Below are 22,073 nucleotides of genomic sequence, written 5' to 3' on the forward strand. Positions count from 1 at the left end.
AATTGAAGTCTCGACGACCCTCTGGAAGAAAGGAGAAGCGTTGCATTCTGGGACTCGGAGTTACAGTGTACAGCATGCTGGGAATCGAAGTCTTCCCGGACGCTCCTTGTGGCATGCTGGGAATCGTAGTCTTTTATAAAGCCTCTATTACTCAGTGTTGATTGATCAGAATTCTGTAATTAGGAAGACCTGGCAAGATGATTTGCCTTCATTTCTACCTGTCTTACTTTATCGACCGCCTTAAAGGGAAATCAAAGCATGTTGTGGTCGTGTCCACAAAAGTACTAATTTTACTGAAATGAAAAAATCTCTTTCACTGTAGCTGCATTTGGTTTCATAAAATCTGCTTTCTAGTTCCAACTCTGCCAACTTGCTAAGTGGAATATCTTGACCCTCCCTGAGCCTCCGTTTTTTCATCTATAAAATTAGGATAAAAATGAAGATGGCATCCTAGGATGTTGTGAATATGTAATAAAATGCTGTACAAATATTGGTTGTCATTAATTTCCTGCCAGTGAGTTAAAAAAGGCTTTTCACCAACCTAAGTCCCACTTAATGAATCCTTCTCTGATTGCATTAGGCCCCAGTGAGCTCCCTGGAGGCATATTGCTAACACCTTTTAATACTCAATTACATACCACATTCAGTACTCTAGAAAGACAGATTCAGTGATTTACTGACTCTAAAGAAACTCAGCCTAGTGAGAGAAATTTTGATCACATGTATTGCTCTGCAGTGTCTGCTAAACATGGTTTCCTGGGTTGTTTTAAGATTACATCATATTCACTTCCAAAAATATTTAATATCAATCAAATCTGAGGTATTGCAGGACTGGAAATTCAAAGGTAGATCAAGTCTCTGCCACGAAGAAACCTATCTGGTGGTGGAGAAAGATTATAAAGAACTATTTAAAATAAGTATCCATAAACACACCTCTGGTTATTTGCGATCAGATCACCTTGTTTAGTTCCTTTGGTAAAGACTAGTAGTTGTCTATGCCAGTAACTATGCTCCCCTTCTTTTTTGTAGTAGAGCTCCTAGCCCCCATTTATAACTGGGCATGTGGCTACATTTCCCAGGCTCTCTTGCAACTAAGGGGAGCCAGGTGGTGGAGTTCAGGCCAATAAAATATCATCAAAGTATTGCATGATAGCTTCCTAAAAATGACCCTTAAAAGAGAGCTAGTACACTTTCTTTGCCCCTTCTTAATCCCTTCCTCCATCCAGCTGTATGGAACTTGGTTGTGTTTCCTGCCATATTGAACCACAGGAAGAGGGTCACACTCTAGACAAAATCAATTACTGAGATAAAAGGAGACAATTACTTGGAGCAATCATACGTTCTTGAGCTACCTGTCTTTACCTCTTGAGTTCATTTATACAAGAGAGACATTTATTGTTTAACCCACTTCTATTTTTATAGACTTATCACAATCTGAAATCATCCTGTGTAACTACTTATTTATTATCTGTCTTCCCAGTAGTCTACAGTCTTCATGAGAGTAGGGACTTTGTCTATCTTGTTAATCATTGTTTCCAAAATACCCATATTATTAGTAGGTAGTCAATAAGTGTTTGCTAAATTAACAAAAGAATGAATGAATGAATGGAAGCAAGTAACTGCATCAGAGAGTGTCTGATTCAGTACAAAAGACTTTGTGATTTATATCAAAGAGGGATTTAATTCAGAGAATGGATAACAAAAGTATTGGAAGGGCTAAAAGAGCATAGGGGAGAAAGAACAGGTTTGTAGTTGCAAAAAGGAGAAAGGATTTATTACCCAAATATAAGGAAGATGCTATTCCCTCTGCCTTAGTGCTCATTAGCCCACATGCAGTGCTGAGCTGCTGGGGTTATTTCCACTGCTGCTTTTATAACCACACCATGACTGTTGAGCAAGAATGAAGGAGCTAGTACCCTGCAGCTATTGAAACCCCCTCAAGTGCCCACAACCATCTGCAGTTGCTCTCTGAGCCTTAGTTTCTTCATCAGTAATAAAAAAAAAAGTTCAAGATGCTGTATTAAATGAGATTTTGTCTGCCACACAGTAGACTTTCAATATATGATAAATATTATTAGTAAAAAGTTATAGGCTTTGGAGTTAAATAAACATGGGTGTGAACACCTGCTCTACCACTTAGCTGTTTGATCTTGGGAAAGTCACTTTATGTTTCTTAGCTTATGTCAAAAAAAAGCATCCCTATAGACTACAAAGGCATACCAGAAAGACACACACACTAAATAGATGGAACTATAACCTAATCCTCCAAAATGGAATAAAATTAAGAAAATGATACAAAATGTGAAAGAACAATAATAACTAGTACTAGAAAAACTCAGGATTATGATATAGAACACCAGGAAGAAATAGAAAAGAAAAGAAAAATCACTATAGAAATGAAGGTTGAACTAGAAGGAACTCAAGAGCAAAGAAACACAAGATTAATGCCATAACAAAGGGATGACTTTTTTTAATCAAAAAGGAATAAAGAGAGAAACAAAAAGGAATTTTTAAAAGCAATAAATAGGGAAGATAGGCAAACAAGATCTAACATATGAATAATGGGACACCCTGAAGACTCTGCACTCTCATTTTTAACCACCACCCTCTCCCAACAAGGTACAAGGATGTGAGAATTACCTTTTGTTCTCAAATTTTCCTAATACTTTCAAATAAGCCATAATTTTCCTAAAGTTTTCATTTCAAAATCTTCATATTGTATAGTCCTAGGTATCTTATATAAATGCCTGATAAATATTAGAGGGTGAATGGCAAATAACCCTTCTCTCTCCCCATCTGTACTGTGTTCATTGTCAAATCCAGTCCTTTGAAGAGAGAAGGCTGCTGACTCTTGATAAAATGTGATTAGCTATTTCCAAAGGCAAATAAAAGACATTTATTTTAAAAGACAGCTCCTTGGACATCCAAAGTCTCTTGTGCAACAGTATTTTGATGAGTCTAGCAAAAAATAAATAAAAACACATGATATTTCCTAAGGGGGCATGGAAAACACGTATTCCCTAGGATAAACATAAGTCTTTTCTTTTTTTTTTTAACCAAACTCAAGCCTTGGGGAAGAATTAGAAAGGTTCACCAAATTGAAAATGAGGCCAAGGCTCCTCCTCCTTCCTTTGATAGCCCCTCTCTGGAGCCACGCTGCATCTCTTCATGGCTGTGTAGTGGATCAGATTTCAAAGTAAAGAGCAATGAAGAGAGAGGAAGATCCTTGAGGGAAAACCCACACAGTACAAACAAAGAATGTAATCCAGGCTTCAGAAATGCCCCCCCCCCCTTTTAAACCAGTGGTTTACAAAGTCTGATTTAACCTTCTGTTGGTAACACAGAGACAGTAAATCAAAATCTATGGGTTAAGTTGAGGCTACTTGGTGCTTTGTTTCCAAGGATATGAGGAAGAGGCAGGTTCAAAGGTAGGAGAAGTTCCTGGTAAGCAGCAGGTAAAGGCGTTAGAGTCCGACAGATACAGAGTAGAATCCTAGCTCCCTGCTTAATAGTGGGTTAGTGTGAGCAAGGAACTCAACCTCTTAGTGCACAAGTTTCCTCAGCTGTAAAAAGCGGGATACTAGTGTACACTGTTCTTTCTTTCTATCTACCTAGCTAAATGCAGCCACATTACCCACCTTCAGATAATGTGGTGGTCATCAATACTGCTCACCAAGCATTTCAGCTCTCTTGTTTTCTAGGCATATAGTAGGATTGCACCTCATAACCTTCTTTGAAGTTAGGTACGGCTGTGTGACACTTCTGGCCAACGAACTGGGAGCAGAAGTGACAAGTGTCACTTACAGGTAGAAGATTTAATTGCTACTGTGAGACCGTTCAGAGCTCTTTACCTCTGGCACATAGTGACCAACAATATATGAATTGGTGCTCGATCTGTCAACCCAGAGGCCTGAGTGACTACAACGAACAGAGTGTCCCTGCCAATTTGTGATGAACTTGTAACATGAGCAAGAAATAAAACTTCATTGTTTTAAACTGCTGATATTTTGGAGTTGTTTGTTATTGAAGAACAATCTAACCTATCCCAAATGGTATAAATGGTGAGTCAGTAAATGCAGTTACTTGAAGAGGGCTTGAAAATGCCTTGAAAAACTTGGTGTGTGTTTTATGTATTACCTTATTAATTTACTCCACCAGAATTTACTTAGCAATGAGTATGTGCCAGGCACTGTGCTGGGCCGGGGGAGTGCCCATTGGAGCAGAGTATCTGCTATCAGGACTTTCCTGTCTAGGATACGAGGCCCTATCTTTAGACATTCACTGTCCTAAAACATATTCTCACTGAATACACTGATAGAACTGGTTATCAGTTTTTAGTTTATAAGTTTTTCTTGGAAAAAGGATGAGGACAGGTCTAAGAAACTAAAGCCTATCTACTTACAGACTTCTCACTTCCTCCCCAACACATCTTGTTTTTTTCTCCTTCATGCCTCTACTTAAGCTGGACTCTCATGTCTTCAAATGCTATGTCTTCCATGAAGCCTTTCCTGTTGAAGCTCTCTTTCTTCTGAAGATCCTATAACCCCACCATTCAGTGGATACGTCCTGCCTTGAGTAGCACAGTAGAGAAAGAGCAAACCTTGGAGCCAGACAATCCTACATTCAAGCCCTAGCTTTGCTGAGAAGGCTAGACATCTTGCTTTGGTTGAACACTTATTATATATTGGACACTGCAAGTCATATCACATGATTCAGAAATGGCTCACACTTGCCTTCAAGGTGAATGATATATATTACACATGTGTATATACATATATATATATACACACACATATATATATATGCTCCCAGGCACTCAAGTATACATACATATATAGTCTTTTACAGAGAAAGCCAAGCAGAGAGAGGTAAAGTGAAGCAAAGATTCACACTCATATCTATTTGAACATTTCAACTCTTTTATATGGTTTTTCACTGTACAGCCGATTTGCTTGCTCACTCCCTTTTCTCTTTTAATATTTACAAAGATTTGTGCTTTTGCCTTAATCATTTCCCTTATATAACATCTTTAACTCCCTCTATTTAGGGAGAGCAGTTATTGTCGATTATTTCCCTCTTATGAAAACACTGACATTGATTAGCAACTTCTTCCTTCTTCCCTCTTTTCCAGCACCTGGTTTGAAGTAATATTCTGTTACTCTTAGTTAATAACTATAAGGCAATCAGCAAGTTTGCCCATTGTAAATGTTCTCCTGTTCTCTTTTTACTTTTGTTAGTTATACTGTATATTTATTTTAAGGGCACATAACCATTATAAACAATATTCTCTCCCTTATAACCATCATTCATTCTTAGTTCTACAAATAAATATATATTAAGTGCTCTCCACCTGCTACATCAATGTCTCACCGGTCTGGTTGTCTGAGGTGTGTTCCCTAGAAGATGTCTCAGAAAGTTCCCACAAGGAATATTCCCTGTGTTCTTCCATGTTGGGAATATTAAATCTGTGGCTTTCACACCTGAAAGTCAGTTTGGCTGGATGTTAAATCCTTTCCTTTGTCTGGTGCCTTAGATATGTTGTTACTCTATAGTCTTCTGATGTCAAGTACTGTTATCAAGTCTGATGGCAATCTGATTTTCTTTCCCTTATAAGTGAATTTGTCTTTTAGCCTGGATGCCCCCAGTATTTTTTTTTAATTCACTATTTTTACTAGAATATGTCTCAGTGCTGATCTTCCGAGTAGCTTCCCCAGGAATAAGGTATGCTTTTTCTGTACTCAGCATTGAGTCTTTTAAATTTTTTTCAGGAAAGCTTTTTTTTAATTACAGTTTTTAAATAATATTTCTATTCCATTGCCTCATTTTTTCCCCTCTTTCAAAGACATGTATAATAGTTTTAGATACTCTTGCCAGCTTCTATATTTGTCATTTTTCTCTTGAATTCTCAGATTTTTCTTTACTCATTCTAGAATTTAAATTTTTTCCTTCTTTTCACTTTTTATTCCCTTAAGGCATTATCCATTGTGCAAAAGCTATGTTCCTCTGATATTCCTTCTAGTTCAGTCTTCATTTGTGAAATTAGTTTTCCCTTTTATTTCCAATTCTTTCCTGAGTTTGATTACCTAATTTCTACTTTCTAATTCTGACTTGTGATTTTTTTTCATATCTTATACTATTTCCTTAAACTACTTTAGCTCATTTTGAAATATTAAGTTACAGTTTTTATCTGGTTTTGTGGGCATGTCTTTCTGGAATGCATTCATTTCATTAGGGATGTTTTTCTGCTCCTTGTTCTCATTTTTCTTATAATAACTTCATTAGAGATTTGACTGCAGTCCTTTCTGTTGCTCATTTTTATATAAAATTAGTTTTCCTGCACATTTAGTTGGAGGGGTGAGTTAGGATAGCTTTGCTAAATCCAAGGCCCTATGATTCCTTTTCTGTGTTTTCATGAAGTGTTCAAAAGTATGGCTTCATAATTTCTGAGATCTCCTGGCTCTGTTCCCCTCCCCCATTCTCATCTGGACTTCCCTTTCCTTTGCCCCAAATTTCCCTGGCCTACCCTATTTCTAATCTATTCTCCACAGTTTCTAGTCTGGTGTCCTGGAAAGATACTTTGGCTGGTTTTGAGGGTTCACAGGATCTGGGCTGCTCCAGCTTCTTCAGACCTCACTCTGGGCCCCCTTGCACTCATCAGCTGGAGACTTGGTCATACAACCACCCACCCATCAGTTCCTGCTGCTGATCTCCTATTGGTCCATGTACTTTCCAGGGAGCACCTGTTGTCTATTTTGAGGTTCTCTTATTTTCATATTTCTTAGGCACTCTTTGCTTCCCTCTGCTTCTTTCCACAAAAATGCTGATAACACAATTCTTTGAGCTGCCAGTGGTTTCCACCTACATGAATTTTGGGGTTTGGGTTGCTATCTTGTCACCCAGTTTTGTTATAGATATCCAAAGGTTTTTGGTTTTGCTAGCCCAGTTACTCTGTTTATTATTTTTTTATGGGAGAATTCAGGAAGATTATAAAATGTCACTCCTGTATTCCCAGAATTCTTTTCTCTCAATCCTTTATACAGTGCCAACCAGTGAAATCAAACAGATGATGGACAAATCACCACCCACTAACTTTTCTAAAAGTAGAGGATTCCAAGATGTAATAGTTATCCATCCAAAACCCATTTTGGTTTCACTTGGGATGGCAGTGTGCCCAGCTAAAGAGCATTTCCCAGCCTCCCTTGCAGCTAGAGATGATCCTGTGATCCAGTTCTGACCAATCAGATATAAACATAAGACAGCAGTGGGGCTGTGGAGAAAGCCCATCAAAAGACAGATCAGTTCAACTGGCCAACTCCTTTTGCCCTTTGCCATCTTCCTGCCCATCAGAAGCTGAGCTGCCAGGTGTCTGTGTAGGGTAGTGAAAATGAAACTAACAATCAAAGCTTTACTCATCTACTGTGACAGTATAAGCAAGAGACTAAACAGGAGAAAGTGCTGGCCCCCCTAATGTCCCATTTTTCTCCCTGGAACAGTGCCAGGCAAGAGTCAGGTGGATAAGTGCAGATGCCAGGATTGTATCACTGCTGGAGGATCCCTAACCAAAATGCTCCTGCCATGTTGCAGACCCAGGAGGCTGGGAGGAGGGGGGCAGGGCGAGGAGTAGAAAAGTACTACGTACTGAGTCAGCATTCAAGGAGGACACATTTCAAGGCCCCTTCTTTGCCCTTCTACCCCAATAAGTAGGTCTCTGCAGAGGCACCTAACAGAGGCCATGGCTAGGGCCTCCCCTTCTCTCCAAAAGGAGCCTGGGCTAAGGCTGGGTGATGGTAGGGGTGGGGCCAAAATCCTTGACTGCAACTTCCCTCAGAGAGCGCAGTGCATGGGCTGTGTACCTGTCTGGTGTGGGCCTTCCCAGGAGGCCCATGGGTAAAGCTTTGTAACTGCCTATGGTTGGGCCTGAAATCTCACAGATAGGTTTTTGACTTAGAGCTGGACTCCTCACTGCCTACACTTTGCTGGAGAAAGAAGCACACATCTTGGGACCAGAGGATGACAAATTTATGCTAAAGACTGTTGAGCAGAAGAACATTAAAAGATAGAAGGCAGATTCCCTGATGGCCTCATGAAGCAGCCGTGTTAACCCGGGACTATCCCTAAACTTCCATTTACGTGAGAAAAATGAAACTGCTAGTTTGTTTAAACCACTGCTTTTCCAGGTTCTTTTACAGCTGAATGCAATTCATAATGCTACATGGGGGTCCCAAGAGCAGTGGCTTCCGAAAGGGTGAGGCTGGTTGGTTTGTGAAGTTTTCACTGATACTTGGTAAGTGAGAAAGAATGCACAACGTAGTTGGGTTTTCATAAGCTAAATTTATTCAAATTTTTAGTACTGAGATTATGCCCTTCCAGATTATTAGATATTACGATGTCCTCTCTTTCATGAGATGTTGGTGCTAATTTATGATGCTGGTTGTGTCTAAAATCCTTACTTAAAAATTAAATTATGACCACTGTATCATAAAATCTCTAAACATATTTTTGGAAAAATGTACCAGTCATACCACACTTAAAAATATTTAGAAGTAACTAATTTCCCCTTCAAGTTCAGATAATTATATGTGCCTGGGGGGAAAAAAATGACTGTTTTCCTCTACTTGAACACTTACAGCACTTCTGTGACCAGATGTGTGTATTTTCCACACTAAACAATTTTGATACTGTCTAAAATTAGTGCAGAACCTGTGGGTCAACAAGATTGTCCCCTACTTCAAATGCCAATTGCAAGCAGTGGGTCCCCAGTTTACCCATGACTTCTGTCTGACTTGGCTACAAATTGGAGGGTCCCACAACCCCTTCTTTGGGTTTGACAATCTGTTCACAGAATCCAGGAAAACAGTTAATCTACCATTGCTGATTAATTACAAAGAGCATTTTAAAAGACACAAATGAAAGGACAGAGGAAGAGATACATACGGTGAGGTCTGGAAGGGTCCCATGTGGAGGAGCTGGTGCCCATCTGGAGTTGAGGGTGTGCCACCTTCCCAGCACATGGATGTATTCACCAAACCAGAAGGTCTCTGAACCCCGTTCCTTTGGGGTTTTATGGGGGTTTCATCACATAGGTATGATTGATTAGTAACCCTATTTCCAGCCCCTCACTTCTCTCCAGAGAATGGGAGGTGGGGATGAAATTTTCAAGCTTCTAATCATGGCTTGATCTTTCTGGTGACCAGCTCCGTCCAGGAGTTCCCAAGAGTCTCCTAACTAGATCCAAAAATACTCTAGTCCCCAGGAAATTCCAAGGAATTTAGGAACTCTGTCAGATACTCCTGTCACTCAGGAGATGACAAGGGTCTTAGGGGTTCTGTGTCAGGAACTGGGGCAGAAACCGGTTTATATATATTTCTTATTATTTCACAATATGCTTCTGTTCTTCAGTAGGAGAAAAATTCTGTCACTTTTGGTAAGAGATAGGAAGGGGAGGTTGCAGATGGCTTGCACAGGGGAATTCACAGGATCCACATGTATAAGAATCACTGTCTTGGGCAGTAGGAGTTAAGTATTAAGGAAAGAGTGAGCTGGGGCACCAGTTCAGACTGGAAAGTATGAATACCAAGTTCTTTGAAGAGCCCTTGAAGACAAAAGAAATATTTAGCTGGAGAAGACTCAGGGGATATCGAACAGCTGTTTTCAAAGACCTGAAGTTAACAAAAGGAAAGAAGTTCAGACCTGGTCTGAGGGCCCAGGGTTAGCGCTTGAACCACCCAGTGAAAGCTGCAGAGACGCTTCTAAGAGCAAGAGCAGTTCAGGGGGAAATGGCTGCCTTGGAGAGGCTGAGGCTGGTCATCCCTTAGCAGTGATCACTGGACTATAGAATCCACAGGAACCGGGGTTTTTTTCTGTTTTGTTCGCTGCCCGAGTACCTAGAATGGTGATCAGCAGCACATTGTAGGTGCATAATATGTATTTGTTGAATAAGTTAATGGGGGTGATATTCAGCATTTGATGGGAGGTTTGCCAAGGTGACGTTAAGCTCACTGTAGCCTGGATTTGTGTGCATCTTCCTTTATCTGTGTGGTCAGCCTTTTAAGTCCAAATATGTCTTCGTAGTTGTGTCAGAAATACACAGGGAACTCCTGTCCTGAAGAGGACAACAGACACAGTGGGGAATCAGCAATCCTGAGCTGGCAGAAACTCAGCCTCCAAGATGGTGTGCATTTTGAATAAAAAGTGTAGCAGAGTATCTCTGAGGTATCACTGGTTTCTCCCTTTTAAGCACTCTAGCCAAGAAGCCCTGCCACCTTGAAGAGGTACTCAGAGGGCCCTAAAAGAATTTTCTAAAATCTGTATGTCAAAATAGGTTATAAGTAAGCAAGTTCTTTAAACCTACTGTTCCGTACTTAGAGGGGAAAAAATTCTGATGTCCATTTTAACCCCCACACCCCAAGTCCTAGCACATTAAATCAGACTCCCAGCAGCCTCCAGCAGGCTGAAGATAAAACATCAGGGAAGAACCTGAAATCAAAGTCACAAAGGACAAACACAGACATAATGTGAGGTATTTATTTTGCAACCCTTAGGTTCAGTTGGCCAGTATCGGATCACCAAAGACACATTTTCAGGCTCCCAATGAATCCCAACCAAAGTTCACATTGTTTGGCCACTTGAGGATGCAAAAGGGAGCAGAGGATCACCTAGGTAATCCATACACACTCCAGAGAAAAGATATCCGAGTAAGGACAGATCCATTTCAGGGATGAAGGGCGAACCTGGAGCGAAGCACACCACGTGACTGTGAGAGGCGAGTGCAGGGCACTGGAGCAGCCGACACCTGCCCCATACTTCACTCCAGATCAGCGCACAGTCACAATGACAATGCACAGGTGAGAAAGAACAGCTGAAGGACACGTGTACTCAACGATATTTAACTTCTGTTTGTTAAACAGGTGACTAGGCTTCAGTGTGGGCACCGTCCCGATGTTGCGGGCTGGGACCATTCATTCCATCATTCTCCTGCTGGCTTTGGTCACTCTGCTTCCCTGTTGTGGAAGCCCATGTCCAAAAGAACCACACCAAAACCCCTCAAATAGAACTGAAAAACAAAAAGAGTAACTTTCAAGGTAAAGATTCCCCCATACAGAAAGGATTCAGAGCTGTAAGTTCAACACCAGAGAAGTCTGCTGCCACCAGCTCCCCAAACCTAGAGACTTGAGCCCTGATTTAGATGCCCTTGGAAGACTCACTGTTGGAGGGGAGATGACAATTTTTAAAGTTTTCCTCTATTTCTTTGGAAACCCAGTGACTTTCTCTGACACAGATCCCAAAGCTACCTTCCCCCACCCTCCTTTCTCTCTTCTTTGTGACTGCCCTGTGTTTGGTGCTAGAGGAGGAAAGATAAAAGTAAATATGGAGGGACATAAAAACAATTGGGAACAGGAGAGCTGTTTGTAGGTTCTTGAAACATAAGGTTATACAGGGGACACTGGCAGGATATGAGGTAGGGCAGATAGATTAGGGGTAGATCTTGGAAATCCAGGGAGTTTGGATTTACTTCTTTAGACAATAGGAGGACAAAAAACAAAAAACAACCTTTTTACATAGAAGAGTGACACAGTCAAAGGCGCAACTAGATTTATACACTTTCACGGACCCCCTATAGCTACATATAGGATGGTTTGGAAGGAGGAAAAGAAAAGAGACAGAGAATCCCATCAAGTTATTCCCACAGTCCAAATGTGAGATGATTGGGTCCTGAATGCTGGGTATGGTACTAATAGGACAGATTTAAGAAGTATTTCAGAGGTAGAGTAGACAAGTCTTCTGACAGGTAAAACATGGACGATAAGAGGGAGGAATCTGCACTGATGGAAGTTCCCAGCTTGGGTAACTAGGTAGATTTCTTAATTTAGCTAACAAATAGTGACGGAGGACTCACGTGCCAGGGACTGGGTACAGTGATGAATGAGGCAGATATGGTCCCAACTCTCAAGAAACTTACAGTCTAGCAGGGGAAAGTACAGGGGAAACAAATACATAAAACATTCTTTATGTAATTATAGCTGTGAGATACCATGAGAGGGTATGATAAAGAATCTAACTTAGTCTGAAGTCAGGGTGGTGTGGATGGTAGTGCCATTCACAGAGACAGGAAAATATAAGGAGGCTCCAGCTGTTGTGGGGATGAGTTTAGTTTTGAACATAATGAATTTGAGGCATCTGTCTGTAAACCTAGTTGAGGATTTGTAAGAGATGAGACCTTGGAAAGAGAGGCTAGAGATATGGTCAAGTCCAGGGGAGATTAAAGAAGGGGTTCCTAATGCATGGCCTTCCCCCTAAGAGAACGAGCCAGGCCTCCGTGGCGACCTCATCAGGGGAAGTGTCACAACATGACGTCAGCATCTGAGCACCCCAGGAAGGTGAACCTGAGGCCGGGGATGTGTGTCTTCATCTACTGGCTCCAGAAAAGGGAAAAAATGCCAACAAAATATCTGTGAAAAGTGGTTGGAGGGTGGATGCTGTAATCTGCTGGAGTGGAGGAACCTAAAGTCCTGATTGGCTGCCTGGTAAACATCGCTCCAGTTTCTAAACTGCTAAATAAAGTTAGGGACAAACCAGCGCACAGGGCAGGCACTAAAGGTTTTATTTTCATAAATATGTATTCTGTTTCTCTCTCGTCTTTCTAGCTGTCTGGTCCAAATTAATGTCAAGACTGGAGGAGGACATGAAGGCAGAAAAATTCCCTTTCCTGCTGCCAACTTTTCATAGGTGGCCTGCAGGGCAGAGGCTGGGAATTCCTGGGGCTTAGGCTGAGGGTAGCAAGGAAGATGATACCATCCTTTGTGTCAGATTTGGTCCATGATCTCACCATCAGCCAGGACTCCCTCACCTCTTCCAGGCCTGAGACCTGACTCCTGGCCACTGCTAGCTCCCCACCTTGGTGGCCCCCTGTGGCACAGGCATGCTCTGCTTCCTTCCTGGCCCCCTCCCTGCATCCAAGCCTGGACAATGTCACCACTGTCTGACCTGGAGTGTTTCAACCAGAAGTTCCCAAAGTAACGATTCTCTCTTTAATTTAGTAAGGCCTGCTAGTCTGTGTGATGCAGGAGATATAAAATTGGGGTGCAAAATCAGGGAAAGTAAGGACCTATCTCCACTGTTCACCAGTAGCCCAGCATCTAGCACAGACTGGGTCTTCAATGAATAAACAAGAATTTCCAAGTAAGTTGGCAAAATATCCCAGGAAAGTTTTGAGTGCCGCATGGTATGTATATAATCCTCACTTGTTGAAATCAAGCTTTCTCCAAATGCCTGCTGAGTGCTGGGCCTATATTGGTAAATAAATCTCAAAGAACTCTCAGTCTATCAGGTTACAGTTAATAAGAAAATTGCCATAAGAGAGAAACAAACAAAGAGCTGTAGCAGAGCCCAGAGAAGTAAGTAAGGAATATTACCTGGAGAAGTAAAGCCAAACTTCACCAAGAAGAAAGTATCTCAAGTGGGTCCTGAAGAATAAACAGGAAGTTCCCAAGCAGACAAGGGAAAGAAAAGGGCATTCTAAACTTAAAAAAAAAAAACAAACCCTCGAAGATTTTAAAGTAACATTTCCAGGCATTAGTGGTAGTGTTGGTACTGTTACTGCTAGATCACTGGGAGTGCACAGTGGGGTAAAACAGATCAGTATGTGATAGCCCAATTCTCTCACTGATGATGTCACTGAGAAGTGAGATGCTCAGTAGAGGAGAAAGGAGATACGAAAATAAGATAAAAGCAGTTTTGTAAGAACCCTGTAGTACAAAATAGGAATTGAAAGTATCAGTAGGAACTGAAAATATACTGTTCTTTAAAAAAAAAGCAAGCAAACAACAATCATATTTCCTATCTCTGAGAACTGAAATTCAGGCCTGAAAATGATGACCAATTGCAGTGACTACCACTAGCATCCAGACTGTGACTCGGAAATACTATTTCCCCACTGAATGGAACCAAGACTCTTTAGAGAAATGGCTCAGTCTGGGTCTGGGACAGGGAAAGTCCAAAATGAGCCCAGAACATTTGGCCATAACAGATAGCAAGGCAGTTATCAGAAACTCCTATGACTGTGCCAACAGGACTAAGGGGCCAACCTGAAGAGGTTCCCCATGGCTAAATATAGGACAATTTGAGCATCAGTAAGCATAATATTTGCAATGAGCTGAAGCTAACTGGTCATCGCTGCAAAGTGCTAGTAAGCCAACTACAATTTTGGAAGTAGGTAAATAAAGAGGAAAAAAAATCATTTACCTTGCTTTTCTTACATAAACTATGCCACCGGACACCCAGGTAGAGGAAGGGAAATTCCTAACAAAGAAATATTCTAGTTCATAGAAGGGAAGATAGAAGTGAAATATCACCATTTTGAAACCCCTAATGAATTGATGGGTCTAGATGTGGCTTATTAATGGCTGCTAATATAAAAAAGGCAGAGAGATAATAAGAATATTAGTTTATGGATAGAAGAACTTAACAGCACATATCAAGTAGTCTTGCCGAAAGAAAAAAGTCAAATCTGAATCTGATCAAACCTTTTAGATACAACCATCAACTCAAAGAAAACAGAGGACAGAGCTACCTGTTAAATGATACCATGGAGGTACAGTCAGCAAAATCCAGACAGTGAAAAACTATAGGTTAAATGATTTTTCAACAAGTAAATGGCAAAGGGAAAGAGAAAGAGAAAGATGGAGTAGGACTCTCTAATTTAAAAAGCATTTAAGACAATCTAAATGTCCTTTGACAGATGACTGGATAAGGAAGTTGTGGTATATTTATACAATGGAATACTACTCAGTCATAAAAAAGAATAAAATAATGTCATTTGCAGCAAAATGGGTAGACCTGAAGATTGTCATTCTAAGTGAAGTAAGCCAGAAAGAGAAAGAAAAATACGATACGCTATCACTCATATGTGGAATCTAAAAAAAAAGACAAATGGACTTATTTACAAAATATAAACAGATTCACAGACATAGAAAACAAACTAGTGGGGGAAGGCGGTAGGAAGGGATAAATTGGGAGATCGAGATTTGCAGATACTAACTAATATATATAAAATAGATAAACAACAAGTTTATACTGTATAGCACAGGGAACTATATTCAATATCTTATAGTAACTTATGGTGAAAAATATGAAAATGAATATATATATGTTCATGTATGACTGAAGCATTATGCTGTACACCAGAAATTGACATAATATTGTAAACTGACTATACTTCAATAAAAATATATATACAAAAAAAAGAGATACATCACTGAACTGCAATATGAAATTCAAACACTGAAATATATTTGATATTAAAGAGTTACAATTTTTTAGATGTGCTTATGGTATTTTGGTTTGGTTTTGAACAGAGTATCTCTCATAGACACAGAATTTTAAGTATTTATGGATGAAATAATAGGACGCTCTAGATTTGCTTAGAGAATACAGGGGAAAGATGTGGGGTGTAGGTGAGTATGTGGATGCAACAAGACTGGCCATGAGTTGATGACTGCTGAAAGTGAGTGAGGGGAGGGGCACACGGGGCTTCATTACACCATTCACTCTACTTTTGCCTAGGTTTAAAATTTTCCACTAAATAAGTCGAATAAGAGAATGAAAAGTTATTGGGTTGACCCACTTGCCCTCCCAGGTTCCCCTAATTTTCCTGAAAGAAAAGGAACAAAGAAGAAAAACTGAGAAGGAAATAGCCTAGGAACTGAAGATGGATTCTCTGGGCAGGGAGATTTCAGACATGTTATGGGAAAGAATGAGGGGCTGTAGAGAAAAGTGTTCGCTGTGGTGTAGAGTCATGCAGCTGGATGCTGTGTTAAAGGGGATTATAGCATTGAGCCAAAGCTGATTTCAGAATAAAAGAACTGATGTGTATAAACCTAGTAAAAACATTTGCAGCTTTGGTTTATAAAACGAACTCTTGACATGAGGGAGTGAAAGGATAATTGCATATAAACCCTGTCTATCAAGTCAGGAGGGTTTTAATTACACAGGAGTCCCCGGAAGCCCTTGGCTCATCTCCTATTAAAGCCCTTAGCATGCTGCAGTATAATTATCTGTTGGCTGCCCTCCTCCTTCTTGGGACAGGGCCACTCACCACGGCCCTGGGAAGACAGCCCCAACCTGGATGTGGCCCTTTAGATATTCCATCCCTCAAGCCAAAGTTAGACTCCCTAGATTCCCCAGGGTCTTGGCTCAGAGAAGAAATGGCACTGGCCCTCCAGCTGTAAGTTAATACAAAACAGGAAAGAAAGAAGGAAGGAAGGAAGGAAAGAAGAAAGCAGATGTTCTTTATAATATCTCAGTGGCTTATGTAGGGATAGCTTCCCTGATGATAAGTAATTGGAGGCTCCCCAATGATCCTGAGGTCCCAGGGAGAGAAGCGGTAATGCTCCCCCAGTAATCCCTTCCAGGCGGAGTCCTCCAATGCGCAGATTTACAAGAGGAAGGTTATCTTTGAGATTAGAAGCCATTCTTTTTCAGTGAAAGCTGGGAGCCCAGAGATTACAGTGGGAGGCACAGCCAGCTCATAAATCTGCAGTGCTCGGGGCTCTGGACAGCCCCTCTCATTGGCAAAGCAATTGATGCTTCTGCCAGGGAGGCTCCAAAGAAACTGTTTATCACTATCTCATTTAGAGACTTGACACCCAAATGGAGACACTCACATCCAAGGTTATAGACCTGAGCAAAGCTCAGAGGTATCGAATCTGTGTAAATCAGGATGGAAGGTCTGCAAGGGCCCTGAGGGCCAGGCTCTTCCCAGATGTCAGCTTCTGACTCTCCGAAGGTTTACAGCACCTGGGACACTTGGTCTGAAGCCTTCATAACCAAAATGTATGAAAGGAACTAAAGTCTCAGCTCCAGAACAGGCTGAGAAAGCCCCTCTTCAGGTCGATGTCAGGTGTTCCGAGGCAACGCAGAGAGCCAGGCGACCCTGGCCACTGGGTCCTCCACCTCTGTCCCTCCACAGCTGAGCTCAGATTTTCTGGTTCTGGTTGATGTGAGCCTATAGTGCATCACCATGTCCCAGTGAAGAGCCTCAGTCTTCAGCTTCCCAAAAGCCACAGGGAGTTGACTAATCTTCTCGGGAAAATGGGCAACAGTTTGCTTCTGCTCAACCTTCAGGACCTGGATCAAGCAAGACCCCCTGTGAAGCCTTTGCCCAGGCCAAATGAGTCAGTGTGTCTATGCTTCCACAGCGTCCATCAACTCAGAACTTGGCTGTGGCACTTCTCACACAGCCTGGCCCTTATCTGGTGAGTTGTTTCACGCAGGGACCAAGGCACCAATATTGAGGTAGACTGTATCTGATTTTCTAGGTCCCCAGTGCCTGGCCCAAGAGACCATAAAGTGGCCTCAAATAAACACTAAGCGAGAGTAAATGATGATCTAGGACTCAGTGTGAGCCAAGGCACCTCTGGTAAAAGCCCACATCCTAACTCTTGCCTTAATCTTTCAAAGTCATCTCCACTCACTCAACATTAACGAAGCACACGCTCAACATTAACGAAGCACACGCTCTATCTGTGCTAGGAGGGCAATGGGCCCAGCGCCAGGGAGTTCAAGTGAAATAAGAGTCCCTTCCCTACGGACCTCAGTCCAAGAACCATCCTGCCTTAGGCCTTCTCTGCTAACGGTCAATAGAGTTCTTTTGCAGGATAAGCTGGACAAATGTGCAGATAATTAAACTGTGATGCAGATAAGCTACCACATGCTCATTCTAAAGCACTGGGCTCCAAAAACTATCCACTGAGGTAGTGAAAAGAAAATATTTGACCTTCTATTAATATTTATTTTTCATCAAAAAATAAGAAGTTCAGCTTTAATAGTTCCTGTATAGACTGACAACAGTCTGTGTAAATACTTCAAATATACACATATCACTACAGGTGTGTGCTTGTGGCAGACAGACTCTAAAATGGCCTCCATACCCCATATGTGTACAGCAAACCATCACGAGCTACACTTCAAATGTCTTAAAATTTTACTTGTCAATTACATCTCAGTAAAGCTAAAAAATAAAATAAAAATAAAAACGGCCTTCAAAGATCCCTGCCTCCAGATATCCATGCCCTGGTGTGTCCCCACGCCCCAACTGTGGGCAAGACTTGTGACTAGATTCTGATCAAAAGAATACGGCAAAGGTGATGGATGTCATTTCCACGACTTCATTACTTTGACAGTAACTTCCATCTTCCTAACAGACTCTCTGTTGATTATCTCCATTTCTGGCTTTGATGAAGTAAGTCATCATAGGAGGGGACTACGTGGCAAGGAACTGAGGGCAGCCTCTAGGTGACAATTAGAAAGGAGGCCGTCAGTCTAACAGGCCACAAAGAACTGAATCCTGCCAACAACCGTGTGAGCTTGGAAGAAGATCCTCTCCAGCCCAGCTTTCAGATGACACCCCAGCCCAGGCAACACTTGGAGTGCAGCCTGTGAGAGTCTGAAGGAGAGAACTAAGGTAAGCTTTGCCCAGGTTCCTGATTCACAGAAATGGTGAGATAATAAATGTGTGTTGTGTGAGCTGCTAAATGTGTGGCACTCTTGTTAGGCAGCAATAGATAATGAATACAGTCCTCATATTCTTAACTGACGGGTTGCATAATCAAAGAAGTGTGGAGGCCTCTGAACTAGAGCATCTGTAGGCCAGCAAAGGAGGGCCTCCACACCCCACAAAAAGCTAGAAGCAAGCAAAGGAGCCTGCAAGTTCTCATGGCAAAAAAACCAACAGTCTAAAAAGTGGGAAAGTGGAAAAACCTCAGGAATTGGTTCCCCAAGACCTGGGTTCGAGTCCCAGTTCTGCCTTTAAGAGGGAGGGGATCTGAGTCAACTCAAACTTACTAAGCCTAGCTCCCTCATTCATACAATTGGAACAAGAAGGATGGTATGAGTGGCCAATGAGAGTAAAGTGGACAGTGTTTTGTGAAATGGACAATGATATACACATTAGTTTGCCACCAAACCTGCGGTGGCCCTGGGCAGGGCACTGTCCTCTCTTGGCCTCAGCTTCCTCACTGTAAAAAGAGGAGGGACACACATCCCATCTCCAAGGGCTCTAACCTTCTTTGATTCCAGCATCACGTCCCATGTGAAGAAAGGAAGAGGGGAAGGTGGGCTGTGACATGTATAGTGGCTCCCTAGTCATGCCATTGGCCAGGACTGTCTTACCAACAGGGCCACTAGAGGGGCCTGTTTGACCCATCACATTTTGTCACCTTGCAGGCCAGCAACCTAAATCCCTCAACTAAGAGGCAAAATCTCCACCTGTCTTAGAAAAAGGAAATAAAGGGTCACAGTAAAGTCAGTGAGAACTGCCAAATTCCAACACAAATTACTGACCCACACTCGGAGGGGCAGCAGCTTGATTCTATTACCGAGCACCTTAACGATGTGCAGGAGCTTTTATAGACATGATCTCTAATCTTCACCACAATCTTATAAACACACGCATACCTTGTTTTATTGTGCTTCACAGATATTGTTGCTTTTTGCAGATTGAAGGTCTGTGACAACCCCTGCACTGAGCAAGTCTATTGAGACCATTTTCCTAAAAGCATTCGCTCACTTCTTGTTTCTGTGTCACATTTTGGTAATTCTCTCAGGATTTCAAACTTTTTCATTACTACTGTATTTGTTATGATGATCTCTGATCTTTGATGTTACATCTACGACTCACTGAAGGCTCAGAAGATGGTTAGTATCTTTTAGCAATCAAGTATTTTTTAATTAAGGTATGTGCATTGTTTTTTCAGACATATTGCTGTTGCATACTCAATAGGCTACAGTATAGCGTAAATATAACTTTTATATGCACTTGGAAACCAAAAAATTCACGTGACTTGCTTTATTGCAATATTTGCTTTACTGCAGTAGTCTGGAACTGAACCCACAATATCTCGGAGGTATGCTTGTAGACTGTATCATCCTTATTTCACAGATAAGTTAACTGAGGCCTAGAGAGTAAGCCCCTTGCCCTGGGCACACTGCTAACACATCGTAGAGCAGGGATTTAATTTTAATTCTATTTGACTCTAAAGTCCCTGGTCTTTGCATCACTCTCCATTGCTCTGGGGGACAGCAGCTTGGGCAGAAAGGTCAGCCCATGATTACAAAATAAAGGTTCTTGGCCCACAAGGAGATCATGTGCAGAGTGTGGCTTCATTCATTCATTCCACAAACATTTACTGAGCACCAACTGTATACCAGGTCATGTAGTGGGCAATGAAGAAATAGAGAAACACTCATTCCTTGTTATCATGGGGCTGAGTCTAGCTGGGGAGACACCCTAGGACAAACAGGATTAATGGATGAATAAATGAGTGAACAAATGGACAGGTAGATGGACACATGGACTGTGAACGACTGGTGTTTCAAGCACCACTAGTAAAGTGATGTGCAATATAGGGTGTGGTGGGATCCCCAGGTACGTGGTGACTGCTAGAAGGGAAGGAACAGTTCAGACAACTGGCTTGGCAAGTGCAAAGGCAGGTTGTGTTCCAGTGACAGCAAGCAGTTCAGCACGGCTGCAGGCTCAGTGCACTGAGGTGGTGGCACAAGGCAGGCGAGAGAGCAGCCGTGGAGGAAGTGGTACTCTTCCTTTACTCTGACCCCCTGAGCTAACCACCGATAGCGGAATCATCAAAGAGGCCCTGAGAACAAATCCGGCATGAGAACTGGGAAGCTTCAGAGAAATGCATGAGTAATTCTAGAGGGGTCACGCTCAGGGTCTGAGGCCAGCCTGAGAAGTCACAGAGAAACTGAGAAAAACCACCAGACTGTAGTCACATGGAACAAACCCATAATATGCTGCTGGGAAGGGGGCAGGGAGGAGAGGTGAGGAGACGCTTGGGACCAAAAGGCAGGAAGCTCCTCTGACCAAAGAATCTAAAGTTCATGTTGCCCAAGAGTATAAAGCCAGATGAAGTGGATTTCCCAACTGAAGCCTTGGCAAGAGGGACACCCAAACACGGACCGTCATGTGCATACACACCACACTGAACTATGCAGATGGATAAAAGAGTCTGGCCATCTCAGTTCTCGATGCTGACAGCAACAGCACAGATGCACCTGCCCGTTTTTACTGTACCTCACAGTGAGAAGATGAAAATATAAAGTCTCACTTTCTTCCTTAGTGGGACTTGGCTGCTGCAACTGTCTGGTTTGGAGCAGCTGTGGTTGCTGGGAGGTGGTCCATCTCTGGTGCATCAAAGAAGTAGGCCTGCAAGAAAAAGAGATCCACAAGAGGGGTTAAAAATAATGGCCCAGGTAAGTCCTAGACTCCATGCTAACAGTACCTCTGGGCTCTTGCGGCCCCTACGTTTCCCCCACCACACTGGTCATCACACTGAACTGTCTCTGTTTCTGTCTGTCTCTTACTCGACTGTGAGTGCCTTTTTAAATTTCGCTACCATTTACCGAGCACTTACACTTAATCTTCATAGCAACCCGGTGAGGATGTTATCATTACCCTCATCTGACAGATGAAGACAGTGAGGCTCAGAGAGGCTGTCATTCAATCAGGTGCACAAGACTAATGAGTGGTACAGCCAGGACTCAACGCTGGGTCTTTCCGACACCAAAGCTCAAGCTGTTGATTGCTACGCTGTACAGTCTCTCCTCCGGAGATCGTGTCCTTCTTGTCCCTGTGTCACCAGCCCCTCAAGCAGGGCCTGGCACACGGTGTAAACAATCAATACTTAATGAACTGAGCGATGACAGACTGCCGCTAAACCAGCCGGCTTCTATAAAGACCTTTAGAAGAAAGTGCTGGGCAGGCCTTACCTCATAATTCCCCAGCTTGGAAATGAAAGGTTTGGTAAGTGCTTCCACTCACCATCTACAATTTAACTGTCAAAAATCAGAAGGAGGTGGATGGAAAACATCAGGGGAGATCTTCCCACCTGTCTCGGGGTCTGAGAAGCCTACCTTTAGCCCAGGAAAGCACCAGTCTCACTAGCCCTGAACATGGGTTGTTCAAAGGACAGTTGAACCTGTTAACAAATCAGGGCCCACTGCCTGTGCCTGACTCACCCTTGGAGCTGGGGCTTCTGGAAGGTAAAAAAAAACAAAAAGCC

General features: G+C 42.2%; 1 protein-coding gene across 4 annotated transcripts in view; it reads right to left on the reverse strand.

Annotated features, from left to right (window-relative positions):
- Positions 1–10,508: 10,508 nt before the first annotated feature.
- YIPF1 (Yip1 domain family member 1) overlaps positions 10,509–22,073 on the reverse strand; it is a 28,742-nt gene continuing 17,177 nt past the window's right edge. For 3 of the 4 annotated variants that reach the window (XM_014555445.2, XM_032494325.1, XM_014555442.2), the window contains 2 exons: positions 21,086–21,217; positions 10,509–11,053 (listed from right to left, as the gene is read on the reverse strand). In XM_014555445.2, the coding sequence (XP_014410931.1) occupies positions 21,128–21,217 (90 nt within the window). In that variant the 3' untranslated portion in view covers positions 10,509–11,053; positions 21,086–21,127. The remainder of the gene's footprint in view (positions 11,054–21,085; positions 21,218–22,073) is intronic. The other variant, XM_014555443.2, reaches the window with a different exon arrangement.

Source organism: Camelus ferus, chromosome 13 (assembly GCF_009834535.1).
Source record: "Camelus ferus isolate YT-003-E chromosome 13, BCGSAC_Cfer_1.0, whole genome shotgun sequence".
Classification (NCBI taxonomy): domain Eukaryota; kingdom Metazoa; phylum Chordata; class Mammalia; order Artiodactyla; family Camelidae; genus Camelus; species Camelus ferus.